Below are 20,356 nucleotides of genomic sequence, written 5' to 3'. Positions count from 1 at the left end.
AATGCGTGTGGCGCGGTCAGTGGTTGAAGAAGAATGGATAACGTTCGTGACGATTCCCGATTCCCGATTTAAATAATTAATGACAATAAAATCTATTGTCATGGTTGTTATTCTTACTATGCGATAGTAAATATTACCATCTAAGAAACGGATTTTATCTTCAATTTAATTATTAATTATAATTATATTATAATATTGCGGGGGCTTTTTGTTGGTTTTGATTAGCTGATATAACTAATATATAATACTATATATTAGTATATAGTATTAGTACTATATAGTACTATATAATCCTAAGTCATTGCAAATAATGTTGCGAAGAGTTTCACGACTAACCCGAAAATTAATATATTTCTTTAATTTCGAAAGCACTTTTTTTACTGTTGGCACTTCATGTTCAACCGTATAAAAATTACCAATAGTTCTTCTAATCAAACACTTGTCAAAGTCGTCTACAACAATTCTACGCTTTTCGGCAGACCTGTGCTTACCTGGTGTCGTAAATTTCCCCCCTGAATTTCCTTCCTTTCCTAATTTTCTTAATGAAAGTGTCCGACATTTGAACTGCAGCCGCCGCACGCTTTGTAGTTTCATTTACCGGAAACGTGTAACATCCTTCTCTCGCTTCGTTGTCAAAAAATGTAACAACATTCGAAATCACCTCACGGCTCTCACTATGTACGGTTTTGCCCTTCATTTCGGTATAAACAACATACACAACAGACGCACTCGAACTCAATTGACCTTTCGTCCATGTAAGTTTGGCAACATTGAAAGGGTGTCAGAAGTCGAGCAGTCCTTGCTACCCCCCACCTCCCACCCGACCCAACCCTCGATCAGCTGTACACAAAAACGTTCCCTTCCTCCTGGGTGCTTTCTCTGCGGACTCTGAGACACAACTGTGACCGAGAGAATCTTTCATGCTTTGCGCGGAGTGATACAATGGTTTCGCATCAACCTGTAGTGCGGTCCCAGCTGACGTCACTGTCAAGATAGCTTGATATGTTCTGTCTTGGAACGCTGTAGAAAAAATAAAATTATTCAATGTTTGAACAAATCAGTATATCCATACAAAGGAATAAATGCCCAAACAGGAAATGTCTTGTGTTATGACTCACTATTCCATCTGCATGTTACTGGAAAAACGACCAAGTTCACTGATGCAAATAAAGAAGTCTATAAGTTGAAAAGTTGGAGAAATTATCTTAAGCAGAGAAAGTGTAAAGAACATTATTAGCGTACAGAGCTGCACCACTGGCTCAGCTGTTGCAGCGCAGTAAGTTTGAATTGAGAACTGGGTAGAAGTTCTGTCTAAGTAGTGGTTGGTTTATCTATGGAAGTAGGATAGTTTCAGCGTTTATTGTGCTCTGTGATACTTGGTGAGGAAGATATCCGATTCTAATTACATTATTCGTAAGAAGGGTAAATATCCGATATCGCCAGAACGGATTTCTTCAAATTTACAGAAGAGACTACTTACTGAAATCAGTTTCTGTAGCATTGTCGAAGTTCTTGGAGGTATTTTCTTTCGCGTAAACTGATAACTTCACCATAGAATGCTGCAGAACAACAAAAAATCGGTAAACTTTCCGTATCCGGAAAACGCCTGAAACTCGCTACTTACGTATCTTGCATTGAGAAACATTGCTGAAGGTGGCATTTCGCTTTTTTCACGGAAATAATAATTTACCAAATAATCACTTGTTACGTAAGGAACTTGCATTTTCTGTAACATTATGCCGTTGTTTCCATTATGTACGAGCAGATGACACGAGCGTCGAAAGTCACGCGGTCTCGCCAGTGTTTCCAAACGTGCCTTTTTTTTACGAGATTTTTTTAAACTATGATTACCTAACCTAACCTTGCCGGAAATTGTTCGTGGGGCTATCGTGAATGGTTTTTGGGGCTATCCATCAATGGTTTTTTGGGTCTATCCGTCAATGGTTTGTGATGACATAATGAACACAATAGTAGGTATTTTTTGGTTAAGAAGATTGAAACACTGCATACCCACTCCAAATCGACAAGACACAAGCACGACGCGCGATGATCCATGATGAGTGCATGCCAAATTGTCCGTTACCCAAGCAGAACAAGGAAGACAAATAATGACTCGTAATATCAAAAGTTGACACTATTTTATGGAAAAAGGCATAACCTCACCTTAAAGAATCATCCGCAATACAGAATAGGTAAGTATCAATGCTAAAATTAACAAAATAAATGAGTGAGAGGTGTTCGGGCCCTATTGGATAATTACTGTAAGAAGGTTTTACAAAAATGTTAGGGTTACCACGTCAGTGGTGGGGGGGGGGGGGGGCTACAAATTTCGGTTGCAAATTCTAGGGGGCTAGCTAATATCGGCTAAAAAGTACGGTACCAGTTTCATGGATCGGAGACACATTAAAATCGGATATTTTGTGTTTTGCATGGTTCGTACTTACCAATTGTGTATTGCAGAACATAGTTCAAGGTGCCATTATGCTTTTTACATGAAAACAAACTCAATTTTTCACATTCTGAGTGCTTTTTTTATTCCTTTCTTCGCTTCCAGATCACACAATATGGCGGGCACATCTTGACTCACGTTGTGGGTATGCAGTGTTTACCTCTTCGGTACTTGTTTACTATCCTTCGGACACATTATTTATTTTTACAGAAGAAACTACTTACCGTAATAAGTTCCTGTAGCATTTTCGAACATCGGGAAGGTGTTTTGTGTGATGTGGGAATGTTTCATAGCTGAAATTCATGTTGTTCGTTGAAAATTAATTCCCCGACGGAGAAAAGCGTTTGGCGCGTATACCTTCGGACACCTTAACGTGTCGTGACTGTATCATGACGCGTCGTGATTGTGTTTTGTTAATGTTCATTGGGTATCCAGTGTTTCGAACTGTCTGCGTTTGCAACGAGAGTTAGAAGGATGACGTGTCCTGGATGCGTGGTGAAGTTTGTACGGGGTGTGGAGGATCCAGTGGATTTGAATTGCGAACCATTGGCACGTGGTTAGGTTAGGAAACATAGTTAAAATTTGGTGTCGTGTTAGTATCAGGATCTAGAAATTGGAAATAATTGCGAACCATTGGCGCGTGGTTAGGTTAGGAAACAGTTAAAATTTAGTGTCGTGTTAGTATCAGGATGTAGAAATTGGAAATAATTGCAAAAAGTCCTACCAGAAAGACGTACTGGTAATGTGAAAAATTGCAATTAATTTCATCAAAACAACGTTGATACACCTTCAGGAATGTTCTGCAAAGAAGGTACGTAAGTACAAATGTCAAAAATTGACGAAACGAAAAAATTAGAGGTGTCCGAAGGATAGTAAATTTTTACCGAATAGGGTACAAATTCACCTTCTCTAAGAGACAAATACATTGACATAAAAGCAATGAATACAGTGGCAACTCTTGCACTGAGCATTTTGATTCGTGAAAATAACTGCTGAAGATTAAATTTTATTTCAATTAACATGCAGGCCTAGGTCTGCAATAAATAGAATAAAATTGCACAAGCGTGCTAATTTTTGCACTGTATTGCAATGTTTAGTTGATTGGATTTGTATTAATGTCCACTATATGCACAGAGGCTAATTGAGATGAGAGCTACAGTTTCTAGTGGAATCCAAGCCAATTAACGAAATGTTACCTCCACCAGGGCCTTGATGTCAAGGAAGCAACCTTGTCACTTACCAGGGCTGGGAGCCCAATTTTTAATATTTTGCCATTCTTATAATTAGGTAATTTATGTACTCTTTGATTCCTCAACACTGTATTTATCCCTCACAAATATTTGCAACAATAAGGATAGATATAATGATGAGACCAATGAGAGAACATCGCTAACACTCATGCAATTGTGGGTATGCGAGTGAGGAATTAACAAACAAGATAGAAACATGACAGGGCTTTTTTAGATTTTAATCGTCGTGCTACTTATAAAAATTCATTTGTTGCACCTGTTAGACATATTCCAAAATATAGTGATACTATTTATAAAGGTACACATTTTGCTGTATATGCATATATTGTTTCTTTGTCACAGTTTGAACCACCAACAACCATAGAACAATCTCACATCCACTCAATAGATCCACCTACCAGGCAGGCAGCAGAGTACCATGTCAATTTTGTAGCACGTTTGGCGACTCATGATTGGCCAATTACTTAGTATCAGATATACAGTAAATTCCCCTTTTCATTTTAGAACACATTGTAATAAAGTAACCGTGCGATCTGACTGAAGTAGGAACTCTACTTGAACATTGTAATGACCTTGCCCAAATGGAAGTTTTATAATGGGAAACATGATGTACTTAATCTTCTACTTTTTAAAAAAATTTGGTTGAAATGCATCTATTGTTCTATAAAACTCTAGGTGGGCCGAAACCTGTTTTGGAAGGCTTCAGTCTCCCCTGTAGCAGCATCTCTGTCTGATGTCTTCTTTTTCGGATCCTAAAAGTTCCGGCCAGGTTTTTAGGAAAATGGGAAAATGGTCCTCTTTTTGGGGGTAACTGCTTCAAGTTAAAGATTCGTAACAAAATTTTATATTTAATATAATTGTTAATATTGTTTCAGTGTTCAATTTCAAAGTAATGAAATACAACACTTGCAAGCGTAAAACAAACTTTTCTTCCAACAAAGAAAAATTGTTAGACTTTTGCATCTCTTCTGTTGCCACCGCCGTGCCGTGTAAGGTTTTGATTTCAAAGCATTTGCAACATCTACCACAACTCAATGTGAGCCACAAGCTTCTAACAATAGGTAAGAATATGCTTCCTTTGATTCGAGTTTCACGACATCAGAATTCAGAAATGTTACAATACATTACTACCAGGAAAAAATATATTTAATTTTTAAATATATATGTTTTTAAACATAACCTGAAAAAAAGAACAGTTTTGCCATAACGAAAAACCCACCCCCAGGTGAAATGCCAACCCTGTTTGGTGCCTTGTAATTGCCCTCATTTACCGTGTATTCCCAATGCTTTCCTTATACTCCTCTACTTTTTGAAAATCATTATATCTTCGGAACCATTACAATCTCCAATTCCAAATCGAAACTGATTTTTAATAATAAACATTTTCATTTGACAACAAATACTGTTCTTGCCCTTTAGGAATTATTTATTCTTCCCAAGTTCTGATTGTTTAATTTATTAAACATTTGGAACGCTTATCTTTTATTGCTTCATGATTTTTTTTACTTTTCTCTATTCAAATAATATTTGATAAAATAACTATCAGGTGTATTTTAGGTGAAACTGTACCTAGCAATATGAATGATTTTCATATATAACATTTGTTAATACAGTGACTATAATTCTTAGTTGAAGTTTATATCAAAAGAAAAGTATTTTCAGTGCTATACTGAGTTAACCTCTCATCTATCAAATAGTTTACATTGACCTTTGGGCTGTCCTGGTGTTAGCATGTGTGTTCTTTATGAATGTTCTTTCATTAATACAAATATGTGGACCTTCTTCATGAGAGGACTAATAATAACAATTTATTAACTTTTTAACTATTTATTTTATTAGGTACTGATTCATCATGAGGAAACATCTTGCAGAACTTATAAATGTAAAGGACTATAGCACAGATGAACATTTCAAGAAGTTATTTGAAACGGATAGATTGCCAGCCACCTCATGCTACCAAGGTATGACTAGAATTGGCTTATAACTATTTATAGAGCTCTGGCTTAAATATAATACATCCTTAGTATAGATGTGTTAATCAGTGATGATCTTTGATAACTACAAACTACATACTATTAAAGTAAAAATCAGTCTTAGATTTCTATCCCTGTCATATCAATTTACATTGTTACTTGTTTGTTGCATACATATAAGGGTGCCTGCTATACATGCATGCTGAATTGACTTATGAAACACATAGCTGTCATCACTTTGACATCCTTTCCAGCGTAAGAAGTGTGGCAGGTTATTTTTGGCCCAATTGGTATTATAATCATGGTTATGATACAGTGTAGCTGTGTGTTTTGAATAGGTTGTATTTGATTGCCTTGGTATGGCCACATAAAAAAAAAATATTCCATATGCTGAATGATTTGTAAAGGATGCTTAGGAGGATGAAAGCATTTCAAAATTTTGGAATGAGCCTGGATTAATGTTTAAAGCTTGTAGAACACCTGTAAAGTTTATTATTATTATTTTTTTAAAATCACCATGTGTATGTGTTACTTGACATGTTTGTTGTTTTCCCTCAGTCATAAATAGAGCCTGGATTGTTTTTGAAATTTTTGAGATATGTAGCAAAGTACAGTAAAATCTTTCAAGTGGCCCCCAATGTGTAATTTCCAGATACTTGTTGCAAATTCCCACTTTCATTCCATTTATTTTTCATATGAATCATGCTTACGAGCACTAAATGCATACCTTTAAGTAATGAGTAAAATGTTCTATGCTTAACAAGTATAAACTGTTTTTTTTCAACAGAGTGAGATTGTATTGCTCATTTTCATGAACATCAAAAGAGGAAAGTTTGAGATAGTTTGCAATAAACTGCAAATGCTAGGGATTATATTTTAAAAAATAATTACTACCAAAGTGAAAAATATTATGGAACGACTGAAGATGACCGGAGCCCCTCTCCGATTTTCTTCATATTTGGCATACTCACTAATTGAGGCCTCGTAATCACGAATCTGAAGTTAAAAGTTGTCGGAAACGTCTAGAAATTGCAAAATAAGCTAAAATAAAGTGTTAGTTTTTGGAATGGAAAGTCTATTTTTGCAAAATTTTTTGTTCACAAGCAAATATATATATTCCTGATACTACCACGACACCAAATTTTAACTGTTTGCCTAACCTAACCACACGTCAATGGTTCGTGGGGCTAGCGTCAATGGTTCGCAATTATTTTGCAATTTCTAGATCCTGATACTACCACGACACGAAATTTTAACTATGTTTGCCTAACCTAACCACATGTCAATGGTTCGTGGGGCTAGCGCCAATGGTTCACAATTATTTTGCAATTTCTAGACGTTTCCGACAAATTTTAACTTCAGATTCGTCATTAGCAGGCCTCAATTAGTGAGTATGCCAAATATGAAGAAAATCGGAGAGGGGTCCGGTCATCTTCAGTCATACCAATATTATTTGTCATTCATACATTACTAGTTTTTCTTTTTTAATTTAAGATAATCTGGTGACCAAATGGCATCTAAGCGTTAAGGTTAGACTTCAAACACTGATTGTTACACTGTTTAAAGCCTTCTCTGCTCTTAACAGACACTCGTATGTGCATGTGTCAATATGTTGAACATATATATATATATATATATATCTTTTACATTAGTATCTAATGTAAAATATTCTTTAATTTATCAAGGTTAGTGTCCATAATGTCATATTTTGTGACAGAATTGTGAATTACGGCTGGCCTCCATGATATAGTGGTCAGCAATACATATCTGAGTGACCAACTCTCCAGTATTTCCTGAAACTCCCATATTAGGACTAATCTTTTGGGTCTTTCTGGCTCCAATATTGTAATTCTATTTCTCCCGTATATTTCATTAACAATGAAGTTTGTGAAATTTAAATTCACTCTGGTATAATAGGAGTTCGGCAAAGCAATTAATTGTGAAAATAGTTGTAGAGAGTTTTTGAAATTTGCACAAAATAAAAGCTTCATTCTGCTGCATCAGTGGACAAATACATGTAAGCCAGGAATAAGAAGCATGTTATGGGAGATGACAAGCATATTATATTATTTAACTTCCTTTACAATACATGGTTATATTATCTTTGTTACTTATACATATATATATGGATGTATATCTATCACTTTCCTCTTATACAGTTATATGTCCACAGTCTTCATAATATTCAATAATGTCCAATATTCATTTCACTATATATACGAGGTGTGGCTAGAAAAAAATGGATTGATGTTGCTGTCGACAAACAACAAGCGCATCAATGTCAAGCGGTGCATGAGTGTATAACGTGATATCCTGCCTATTGACTGTGTGATTTTCCAGGGTGCACGGCGCTCAGTTCCGCTGTAGCTTGTGGATGAAGTGAACCGTACATCCTTGCTCCATCGGAAAAATGTTAAGTGTGAATGTGGAACATCATATCAATTTGAAGTTTCTTATGAAACTTGGAAAATCCACCACAGAAATGTATGGTTTGTTGAAGGAAGTATACGGAGATGAGTGTTTATCACGGACGCAAATGTTTGAGTGGTTTAAAAGGTTTAAAAAGGGACGAGAAGTGATCGCGGACGACTCACGTCCTGGACGGCCTTGCACGTCAAAAACTGAATCAAACATTGCAAATGTCGGTGAATTGATTCGAAAAGATCGTCCTTGAGTATTCGAGCTATTGCAAAATAACCAACATTATTAAATTATGGTTCTGATGACCCTTCGTGAGCGAGTAAGAAGACGACCTGATTTGTGGAAAAGCAAGTCATGGATTCTTCATCAGGGCAATGCTTCTGTCCACACGGCGTTGCCAGTCAAGGCTTTTTTGGCCAAGCATGGGATCCCAGTGTTAGAACATCCACCCTATTCACCGGATATCACTCCGTGCGATTTTTTTTATTCTCAAAGGTCAAATCAGCACTGAAAGGAACCATATTTACGACCGTAGAATCTGTGAAAACAAAAGCGACAGAGGTCATAAACATGGTTTCAGAAAATGATTTCCAGCACTGCTTCCAGAAATGGAAGATTCGTATGGAGCAATGTATCAATAGTGCAGGGGAGTACTTTCAAGGGGATAATGTTTGTATTGTACAAAATAACCAATAAAAGATTTTGTGGCAACAGTCCGGTTTTTTCTAGCCACACCTCGTATATTATGAGTCTTATTTTCACTTCACAAATTATTCATATCCGTTGATCCTTCCTTCTGCATATGGACGGACTTCCTTCAATGGAATGTATTTGTAAGCATGTGGATCCTTTGGATATGTCCTTGTATATGCTGTTCCTGATTTAACTCCAAAGACTGTATTCTATAGTCAAGTCTTGTCTTGACCTCTATGAACTTTTGTATTCTGCGTTACAAGCAAGTCCAAAACTGGCGGCGTTATGTTTGGATACACCTGATCTGTAGCATGTAGGTTTCACTGAACTAGCTTTTCCCAACCTATGGGGCGTCGGCTGGAACGCGCCACCAAACTATACTTCCTAGCAACCACAAAGTGTGAACTCTGTGCCACGACTGGAACATACATCTGAGTTAGTGCTGCAATTCTGACGTGCAACCAGAGTGCTGTGTTACTGCGACTGAAACGTGCATCCACTGATGTAAGCCAAAAAATTTCCACAAGGGTTTCGTAAATGCCTTAACAGAAATGAGATCTGTTAGGAGACTCAAATTTATACCAGCCTTTCAACTTCTTTCAAATTGCTCTCTTTACATAATTTGAGTTGTAATATTCACATATATATCTATTATTCTATTAATTCCTTTCTTTTTTATGTTATCTATTATTACTAGCTATCACTTTCATTTAGTTTTACATTTTTATAAACAGTTTTATAAGCGTAAGTATTAATTATAACTTTTCGGCCTAGTGCTGCCATCTATATCTGACTTCAGTAAACTTTACACATACTGAACTCTACTGGCACATAACATGTTAAACATAAAATGTAAATTAATTCTTTTCTTTAATATTATCCATTCCATGAACATCTGCTGGATGCGCAACATTTGTTATGACTAAATCTTCTAAATTCAATGCCAAAAGATGGAAATCTCCCTTAAATTCATTGTCTAAAGTTGGTCACCCTACTGACCTCAATTGTCCAAAGTTTGAATCCTGGTCATGACATGGACGATTTCATTGTGTCGGTCTCATCACCCATTTCATCTGTTCATCATTTATCCTTATCTACGTGTGTGACCATAGAAAAGTTTTATCAAGATAGAAGTAAAAATAGAACTTGTGATTTGTGTTTGGTGATATTTTGCTTTTATCATTGAACAGAACTGTGTAAGAGAAGGGCTCAGCTTCTCCTGGAGAGAGAGGAGGAATTGAAAGCTGCTTATTATCTGAGTGAAACACACTCAGTTACTCTAAGAAGACAGATCCTCTACAGAACCAACCAGAACATCAGGTCTAGGTAGGTTTCAAGTAAATTATTTTATATTTTAATTCATGTTGAGGGGAAGTAGGAGAACCTAACCTACTCCACCCAGCCAGCGGTGATAAAGCTAAATGTATTGCATTCCCTTACCACCAGACTACATCCAACCGCCTAGCCAAGACCTTGAAACAATATGACATCAAACTTGCACACAAACCAATAAAGAACATAGCCAGTGCCCTAAGCAAACACAAGAGATCATTCATTTCCCCACTAGACAACCCAGGTGTATATGACGCCCAGTGTGAGTGCATCGAGCGTATACAACAGCACTTAGCAGACGCAAAGAAATCCCAACCCACTACCGGACTAGCAAGGCACCTCAAGTTCAACAAACACAGGATCTAAAAAGTTTCAGTTAGGCATATGTCACACCCAAATTGACACCAAAATCAGAGAGATGCATGCCTTTATGCACTTTCCGCACGAGCTGAATATTGACAACAGTCAGGCTCATCATGTTTGGCTCCCGTTATTACAACAGCTTAAACCCATCGCACACAGCAGACGAAATGGCCACACCAGCACCCCAGGCGGTAGTCTAGGAAACAACAGGAACCGGAAGTCAACTTAACAGTGAAGCATCGAGTTCCCAAGTGGATGGTGGCAGAGGCCACCGAAATTAATAGAACATTAGCAAGTAAGTTTCGTGGATATAACTTTAGTAACTCGCTTATGTCTTATATTTTAACTTAATTTTCATAAGAGAACCAACACCTCAGTTACTAAGTTACTGAGGATGATCCCACAATCTTGCCGCTCATGGTTATGGGTTTGAATCCTCATATGAATCTGTTTCTTTGAGAGTGTGTCTTCATCATTCATCCTCATCATTGCAATTAACCAAAAGTGGCAGACAAAAAAATAAGATAAATATAAATAGAAGTACCAATGATTTTGTAATGTGTAGAATGATTTATTTTTATTATCTCTGGAATTGTTTGGGTTATCAGTAGAGACATGAATATTTCCTTTTTGATGGAAGCATGAAATGTGTAAAGCATTCTGTAATGTTCATTTCTCATGTTTTTGAAAGATATGAGGTACATTTCCTACCATGTTTTGTCATGGAATAAACTGCAAAAGGCAAAATGAACCCTTAACCTTTTGAGTCCCAAGGCCATTTTCACAAGTAAGCCTCTCGGTCCCGAGCCGATTTTGAGCAAAATGCAGAGTTTCAATTAAATGAGTGTAGATCGGAGACTAATTGCCCTAGAGAGATGAGTGATATACTGTTGTACGCGGAATGAACCAGAGATTCAGACTATATGAAATTTATGCAAATTCGGCATATATGTGGTGGGGGGAGGGGGCTAACTCAGAATTCCAAAATTTCGGGGGAAAAAGTTTGGTTCCCCCACCCTCCCCCCAAGAAAAAAGTACATGACAGTGTCGACATGCACATGGAAATGATCGCTGACATGTAAGGAACACAAAAATATTTGCATTATTATCATATGACCAATGTAACTTGAGTTGTACCCCCAAAAGGAATTGTCGGCATGCCACTGATTCAAGCTTCAAAATGCAGCGGTACCTTGAAATGACTATAGCTCAGAAACTAAATGCCCTAGAGATATGAAAGATATACCGTTGTACGCAGAATGAATCACAGATTCAGGCGATATATAATTTATGCACATTTGGCGTACATATGGAGGGGGAAAGGGGGGAAATCCCCTCAAAAATACTTTTCTTAAAAAAATGGTGTTTCCCCCTGCCCCCCTCCCCCGAAAAAATGTCAAAATGCAAAATTTATGCAATTTTGGCATATATATGGAGGGGGAAGGGAGAAAACCCCCAAAAATTATTTAAAAAATTGTCACTTCATCCAAAAAATGTCCTCGCACTTGGGCACAAAATGACACCTACGCACAACATTCACGGACGAAAAGCTAGAACGCAGTGAAAAATGAGCGCCGTTTCTTGCAGCTGCTTGAAATTCTATTTTTAGACAATGCAGGGTAACCCCCTGTTGCAACTTGTGGACACTTGTGCTAAAAAAACAAAGGTTTCCTTCAGCGTGCTTCGAAATTCCATTCTCACAACGCAGATTCAACAACCAGTCTTCCCCCTCCCCCTGCTTGCACCCTCACGGAAAATTTTCATTTAGACATCAGATACTGATATTCCTTCGAATGCAGTTAACGGGCGGGAGTGAAAACCATTGCTTTAGAACAACAAAGCTGGTTTTCCTTTGTCGGCAAAAATTTGACCTTGAAAAGAGACTCAATAGAGAAGTCCCTTTCCCACCCTTTCACCTCCATTTTCATGAAGAAAAAAAAATGTGCAAGAAACATTTCTGTTAAATACATGTGTTAGGAGCAATATAAAAAAAATCGAAATTCTAGCCAAAAATAGAAAAGTTATAACGTAAAAACTACGACCTTGACACAGCGTCTCAATCGAGATACTTGGGACCATGAGGCTTACTTTTGGGTATCTCGATCGAGATACTTGGGACACAAAAGGTTAAACATGAAATTCAGAGTTTGTTTATTTACACAACATTTTCTGAAGTACGAGTTAACCTCCATAACAACCATTACAACATCCCTTTCAATGACTGCTTCTGGGTAGCGATCACCCACCTCTTACCCCAATCTGCCAACACCTCAGTATGAATAAGATGGGAGAGGGCCTACATATCAGCCATAGTGCAACCACACACCCCTGGCCTGAACAAGGCCACCCAGTTACTTCCCACCAAACCCATCTCCAATCCTCCCCTGCCCGCATTTCACCCCACTACTGCAAAAGGCAAAATAAACACTTAAACATGAAATTCAGAGTTTGTTTATGAACACAACATTTTCTGAAGTACAAGTTAACCTCCATTACAACATCTATTTCAATGACTGCTTCCGGGTAACGATCACCAACCTCTTACCCCAATCTGCCAACATCTCAGTTTTTGACCAGCCTGGTTAAGTGTTTTTTCTGCACTTCTACATCTTTGATCCAGACCTAGCAACGCTGCAGTTCTGTAACTTCCGTTTCCCTTTTCTTCTACCACTGACGATGTGGTTGCAAAAATTTGAATTTTTCTAGTGTCTAGTGAGTGTTTCCTCTTTCCTTCAGAAATAAACAAAGTACTGTTCACGATGTAAGCCTATCACTAATAGTTGCAGCATTTAATTTTAGAATAAACAAGTTCACAAATTATACTGTAGAGTGAGACATGATATCTCTCTTGCTGCCCTGAATACTGCAGATAACTTTTCCTAAGATTATACAGTAAAACTTCTCCTAACGGACACCTCTAAATTATGGACTTTTTTAAATTCCCTGGCAGAAATACATGGGGTTTAATGGCAATAACTTCTCAATAACGGACATTCTTAATAGCGGACACTGAAGACTACCTCCCCAACGCAAATAAAACTTCTTAATAATGGACAGCCTGAAAGAAAACTGTCGCAATTCCTGGAATTCGACACAACAATGGCCAGTATTTGAACTAGCCTGCATTATTTCATGTTACGCCGAACATATTTCTTTTTAAAAGTGCAGACAGTATTCTTTGTGGTTATCTTGAGAAGTGTGTGTCACTTCTGCTACGATGTCGCAGAAATGCAAACAACTGACTTTAAAGGAAAATGTTGAAGTCCTCTACGTCTATGAGAAAGAGAAACTTAGTGTTGGAGACATGGCCGTGCAGTTTGCTGTTGGAAAAACACAGATCAGTGACATGTTAAGAAACAAAAGTGACATCCTTAAATTGTGGACTGGAAATGAAAATCTTTCTGGTAAACGCTCATTTCCCAATACACTGAGCTTGAAAGTTGACAACTTAACATTTGAATGGTTTTGTCGTGCTCGTAGCAACAACATGCCTGTGAGTGGACCTCTTATTTTAGTGAATTTTTATTCATCATATGTAGTACAGTATTTTGTTCCTTGAATGTAGGGGGGGGAAAAAAACATTAGGTTCATACAGTACATACTGTAATATGCTTATCCTACACTTTTTTCTGAATAGCGGACACTTCTTAATAATGGACATTTATTTTTTCCCCAAGCCTGTCCGTTATTGAGAAATTTTACTGTATTTAGGCCACATGATACAGCGTGAGCACAAAAACACTATCTGGATTTGAAAGGGTATAACTTTAATACCAAAAGTAGTATTCTACAGAAATGTTCACAGTAGTTGTAAAAACTCATAAAGTTTTCGTGGTGTTCATTGGAATTACAAATGCTCAATGTGCGTGCCACCTGTTACGCGAGAAACATCGAGACGACAATCCAGCTTGCGGGGCGCTTCATCTTGTTGTGGAATGTAGTCACCTCTCTCGCAGCAAGTTGAGGAATTAACCAGTCATGTAGCATTGTTAAGTAGCTTTCACCTGTGATTGTTGGCCCATCAAAGAAGAACGGACCGTACACTCGATGCTCTGACACTGCACAAAAAACATTCACCTTGGGTAAGTCACGTTCCACATCGAGAGTGGCATGCGGATGCTCGCTTCCCCAGATCCTAACATTATGCCTGTTCACTTTTCCACTCAAGTGGAAGGTCGCCTCATCACTAAAAATGATCTTTGTCAGAAAGGTTTCATCGTCCTCCATTAAAGTGTAGATAGTCTCGCAAAACTCACGTCACTTTACCTTGTCTTGTGGATATAACTTTTGAACCAATTGCAGCCGGTACGGGTGAAAACGCAAACGCTTCCGTAAAATCTTGCTTACGGTAGTTTGTGGCACCTGCAACTGCCTGCTGGCTTGACGTGTTGATTTTCTGGGACTGCGTACAAAGGCTTCTCGCACACGCTCCACAATTTCCTCAGAGATGGACGGTCGCCCAGAATGTTCTTTTCTTTGATCACAAATGCATCCTCTCTCAACAAATGTTTTATGCCACTGCAGAATGGATTTGTGTGTAGGTGGATCAACATTAAACTTCCGTTTAAATGCACTCTGCACTCTCACAACACTGCTTGTTTTGGCAAATTCTAACACGCACCAGCTTCTTTGCTGCGGAGTGAACGCCATTTTCGATGTTACTGCCCTCTAGCTACCGAATTCACAACTAGCGATTCTGAAAAGAAAGATATTAAAATATATTGAGTTTACTGAGCTTTGGATATCAATTTTATCAAAATATTCAAGTAACTATTAATTTTATGACATCTTGAAACCAGGGAGTGTTTTTGTGCTCACGCTGTATATATTGTGGGACAATATCAGGACCGGGTCATTCCATGTCAGTTCAACCAGACCATGGTACCCATGCTCTCAGATTTTGATGAAACTTTGCACATTTAATCCTTCCATGGTAGTGAGAAAACGGATGAGGAGACAGGTGAGTGGAGAAGGTTACATAATTTGTATTCATGTCCAGATATTATTAGAATAATTAAATCAAGAAGACTTAGGTGGGCAGGCCATGTGGCACGAATGGGAGAGGAACGAGGAGTTTACAGGATTCTTGTTGGGAAACCTGATGGTAAGAGACCTGTAGGAAGGCCAAGACGAAGATGGAGGGACAACGTTGAGATGGACCTAAGGGAAATCGGTAGGGATGGAAAAGAGTATATAGAACTTGCTCAAGATAGGGAAAGATGGAAGGCCTGTGTTGCTGCAGCCATGAACCTTCGGGTTTAAGAAGGCTAGAGAGTTAGTTAGTTAGTTAGCATTGCACAATTTAATGGTTATATCCTATTAATTTCCAAGACCCTCTGTCGAACCCTTAGTGAATGAAGGCAGAGGGTCTTCGAAATTAATAGGATATAACCATTAAATTGTGCAACATGGAAATAACGAAATTTCACATAGGTAATAAAATATTATGTGATTTTTTTGGATGGAAAACATGGTTTACTAAAATTTGAATTATCATTGAAAGGTTAAGGTGCAACGCCAACACAAATATTTTTTAAAATGAACTTAGATATATGATTTAACTTACCCAGAAATAAAATTGATGGCTTTTTAATTCCAGAATTCCTTCTGAAAATATGACAACTTATTTCTGAAAATTTTTAAAAATGGCTACCAGATTTTACATTTTTCAAATTAACTCAATATATAAGAATCTAACTTCAAAATATAATTTAAGCAAATTTTTAGGGCATAAAATTTTAAATAATGTTTGCATAGATGCGCAGACAGTGGGGTTCCCACACACCTGGAAAAACCTGGAATTCTCAGGGAATTTGAAGAAAAGTAAATTCTCAGGGAAAATCATCTAATTATCATTGCGGAAGCTGGGAAATGTCTGTCTTTTTACCAAAGACATCGCCAGTGGGTCAGGGATTGGAGTCCACCTTCTCAAAAAAACACTCATTTGGAAACATTTTTCGTGTGATAATTAGTGGTATTGTAAAAGTGACTACACTTCAAAACATACTCGTAAAGAGATTATTATATTTTGCTCTTCCATTTGGTACTGTAGGTACTGTCAGATAAAATTAAAATGACTTATAACAGTACCAGTTTCAACAGAATCATTTAACCAGAAGAAATATATGACAGCCATTTTTATTTGCAATGATAAACATAACAATGAAACTCGAGTTACATGTATATTTTGTGAATTACCACAGAAATCGGTAGCTTAGAAATAACACTGGAATAATGGGAGACAAAAAAAGTGATGATTAACGATGTGTAATGTTCTCCCATGAATAGAGTAATTCTTCTGCATTACGTTTGAAATTTGTGTATGAGCTATGTTTGGAAGAATTAAGCATAAAAACTTTGACCTGTATCTGTGGATTCGGAATTTTGACCAAGATCCAGATCATTGGCACTGAAGTTGTGATCCATGTCTTCAGATCTGGATCTTCAAATCCAGATTGAAACTGTATCCTGGCCCTGGAACCAGGTATTTTGATCTGGATCCTGGAGCCAGATCTTGGGATCCATGTACAGTTTGATACACATTATTTTTTATGCTTTCGTGATTTGTCCGTTGTGATTACTTTTCTTTTCCTTTTCCAGACAAAATGAAAGGAATGTTCAATTAGCATCTAGTAATGAAATATCACCAGGAAACAAAGAGAATAATTCTCAGAGCAAACAAGACTCTGACAGGACAGAATTAAATGCCGAAACTAAGCAGAAAGCTTCCTGTCAACAACAAGATTTACTTGAAGGTGAATTGTTTTCCAAAGTTTTTGCTAGTATCCATTATTCTGCATTGTGCATGTTATTTTTTGATGTACACGTTTTAAAAAATGCTGTTATTCTTGAATATCTGCTAACACAGCTGCAGTTATTAGTATCACCTTGTAATCATAATGGGTTGGGTTTGATCTGTTGCAGGGATTAAACATTTCATACTTTAGATTTCAGGTAAATGGGCATGGCTTTTTAGTTGTTCCCTTGCTGCAATAAACCAGTTCTAACATTTGTTCTTTCTTTGAAAGAATAGATATATATTTTTTTTAAACAAAATTTTCCATTGTGTGTTTATTTTAAAACATTCTATTTCATTATAATGGCAGATCCTAGCAAGAAGACATCACAGGTTAAAGTGGAAGGAGACAAACTCAGCCCACTGAGGTAAATATACAATAAATTTTTGTGATCTTTGTGTCTGTATGTGCACCCAAAGGACACCCTGAACTGAATAAGATAGGTATATTTCTTGAAGCTTTCCTGGTGGCGAATGATGAAAAAGTTTTCTCAGGATATCAGCCAGGTGATTTCCAGATAGGCTTCAGAGCTTTCGAGAACTAACGTCGCTCTCGTCTTCAGGGATTGAAGTGCAGAGTATAGTTAGGGTATGGTTATATGTATTTGATGTGGGATGGGTACAATGTAGGCGGCAGGCCAATCAGGTGCTGTCTCTGACGTCCACGCTCCCAGTTGACTATCGCTAGCCAGGCTGGCTCTAGTTTTTCCTTTTCTCCGTGGATGGCTATTGCTTCATTGATGATTCTGTTTCAGGAATTGGATGACTTATTGATGATCGTGGTGGTTGTGAAGTTGATGTAGCTGGCATGTTTTTTGCAGTGTTGTTCGATTGTCGTCCTTGTTTGTCCGATCTAGGTTTTGCCGCAGGTACAAATGATATGGTAAACCCCAGATGTGCTCTGTCCTAGGTCATCTTTAGGGTTTCGAAGCCAGCTTCTGACTTTCTATGGTGGTTTGTGGATCGCCTTAATGTTGTGCTTTGAAAGAATGCCGCTGATCGGAGAGAAGCAGCGATACAGATGTTCCTGGATCATCTCAACAGCCAGCACCCGAATATCAAATTCGCCATGGAGACAGAGACCAATGGCAGCCTTCCGTTCCTGGACATCCTCATCACACACAAACCGAACAGGACTTAGGACACAGCATATACAGGAAATGTACTCACATTGACCTATATCTTAACGGCAAGAATTTTCACCATCCACCGCAGTGGTCAACCGTACTCTCTACATTATTTCACCAGACCCAGCAACACAGAACACCTTCAAGATGAAATAAGACAGAATGGATACACTGAGGGCATCATCAACAAGACACTAGAGCGAGTAATGCACAACAAGAACAACCAACAAACAAACCTGGAACCCTCAGACATCCAAGAAGAGAGGAAGATAGCCATAATCCCATACAGTGGAAACCTCTCTGCAGTCATCAGCCGCATTCTTTCAAAGCACAACATTAAGACGATCCACAAACCACCATAGAAAATCAGAAGCCTGCTTCAAAACCCTAAAGACAACCTAGGAGATAAGACACCCGGGTTTTACCATATCATCTGTACCTGTGGTAAAGCCTACATCGGACACCCGGGAAGGACCAACGCTGCAAAGAACATGCCAGCTACATCAAGAATTTTCATGGAGAAAAATCTGGGTTAGCAGAACATTCCATCCAAGAGGGCCATAGAATCAACTTCACAATCTCCAAGATCATCAATAAGTCATCCAATTACTGGAACAGAATCATCAATGAAGCAATAGCCATCCACGGAGAAAAGGAAAACCTCAACAGGAACACGGGACTATACTGGATTTTAGTGTAGGAACCGAGCACTTCGATGTTTCTCGGAATTTTGAGGGAGCGGCCTTTCCACCCCTCGCAGGTCATCAACAGGCAGGGTCGGGTGTTGCCGTTGTGCCCAAATAATGTTTCCAGCTCGAGTAGTTGTGACCAGATTGAAGAATGACCGCTTGTGCAGTGGTAAACCGCATATTTGATATGCAAACAGTTACAAGTGGTCTCGAATAAGAGCGCAATAAACTCTAAAATAAATATAATGATGGTGGGATGCCTATGTAGATTATCATATCTCAGGGCAAGTAGTATTATTCGCAGCAAATAACTATTCTACTATTGAGACAGCCTAAAACACGCAACGTGTTAAAAATAATTATCTTCACAAAGTGTACAATTTCTTGAGTCACACATTACTTTTACCTATTTCGTGAAGACCGATTTTGAGAATCATCATTAGCTTACGATGCCTCCGCGATGGGGCAGTGGTAGCGTCGTTGCCTTGTAATCAAGGAGTCCCGGTGAAGGCATGCATTGGTTCGGATCCCACTTTAAACCATATATCCATTCCCGATTAGCCTTACTGTGCATAAAGTGGTCTTAAATCCTGTCTCAACTCCTTAACAAAACTTTCAAATAATCAAAAATTTAAGTAAGTAAATTCATTTTTGTCATTTTGGGCTAAATTATCATTTTGGGCTATTTTTGGTTCATATGAATCTGCCTCGTCCGTGATCGTGCAGTCTAAGGTGCTGTGCTTTGGGCTCCAAGTGTGGGACGGCATGAGTTTGTGTTTGCCTGGGTTCTTGGCCTGTGTATAGAGCCGGTGGCAACCCACCATCGTGAGAAAATTGGGGAGCTACGATTGAGTAGTGTAACCCGGTCATAAAAATCTCGTATAATGGCAGGGGGGTTCGACGTGCTGACCCCACGTCAACCCATTACCGGTTGAATATATTTCCACACCTCTAGGTAGGAATGTGGGAAGGAGACTAGCAGTCGGGAGATAGCCCAAGGCCCTTGAAGGGCTGTCAAGCCATGGGTTGTTATTATTATTATTATTATTATGAATCTTTAGCTCAATAAGTTTATTTTATTGAGTCAAGCACGATAGCCAGCTCTTGCAATGAGTCACTGGAAAGACATACACGTGTGGTTGCACATATATTTAAGCATCTAAAGAATAATTATATTCTTGTGGTAAGGAGCCATTGTCATTTAACAAACTTTATTGATTTATTCTATCAGCATTATTAAAAATATTGTGCCATGCTGAAGTT

At 38.1% G+C, this 20,356-nt stretch overlaps 1 protein-coding gene across 2 annotated transcripts in view; it reads left to right on the top strand.

The window, feature by feature from the left end:
* Window positions 1-1,117: 1,117 nt before the first annotated feature.
* Sse (extra spindle pole bodies like 1, separase) overlaps window positions 1,118-20,356 on the top strand; it is a 65,634-nt gene continuing 46,395 nt past the window's right edge. Inside the window, exons 1-5 of one of the 2 annotated variants that reach the window (XM_083142391.1) lie at window positions 1,118-1,276; window positions 5,539-5,660; window positions 9,977-10,112; window positions 17,082-17,236; window positions 17,588-17,645. In XM_083142391.1, the coding sequence (XP_082998517.1) occupies window positions 5,552-5,660; window positions 9,977-10,112; window positions 17,082-17,236; window positions 17,588-17,645 (458 nt within the window). In that variant the 5' untranslated portion in view covers window positions 1,118-1,276; window positions 5,539-5,551. Of the gene's footprint in view, window positions 1,277-1,307; window positions 1,380-5,538; window positions 5,661-9,976; window positions 10,113-17,081; window positions 17,237-17,587; window positions 17,646-20,356 lie in introns of those variants that run through there. The other variant, XM_083142390.1, reaches the window with a different exon arrangement.

This window comes from Lepisma saccharinum, chromosome 21, assembly GCF_977018435.1.
Source record: "Lepisma saccharinum chromosome 21, izLepSacc3.1, whole genome shotgun sequence".
NCBI classification, from domain to species: domain Eukaryota; kingdom Metazoa; phylum Arthropoda; class Insecta; order Zygentoma; family Lepismatidae; genus Lepisma; species Lepisma saccharinum.
Note: the sequence above shows the minus strand (reverse complement) of the source record. Positions and strands in the feature narration are given on the sequence as shown.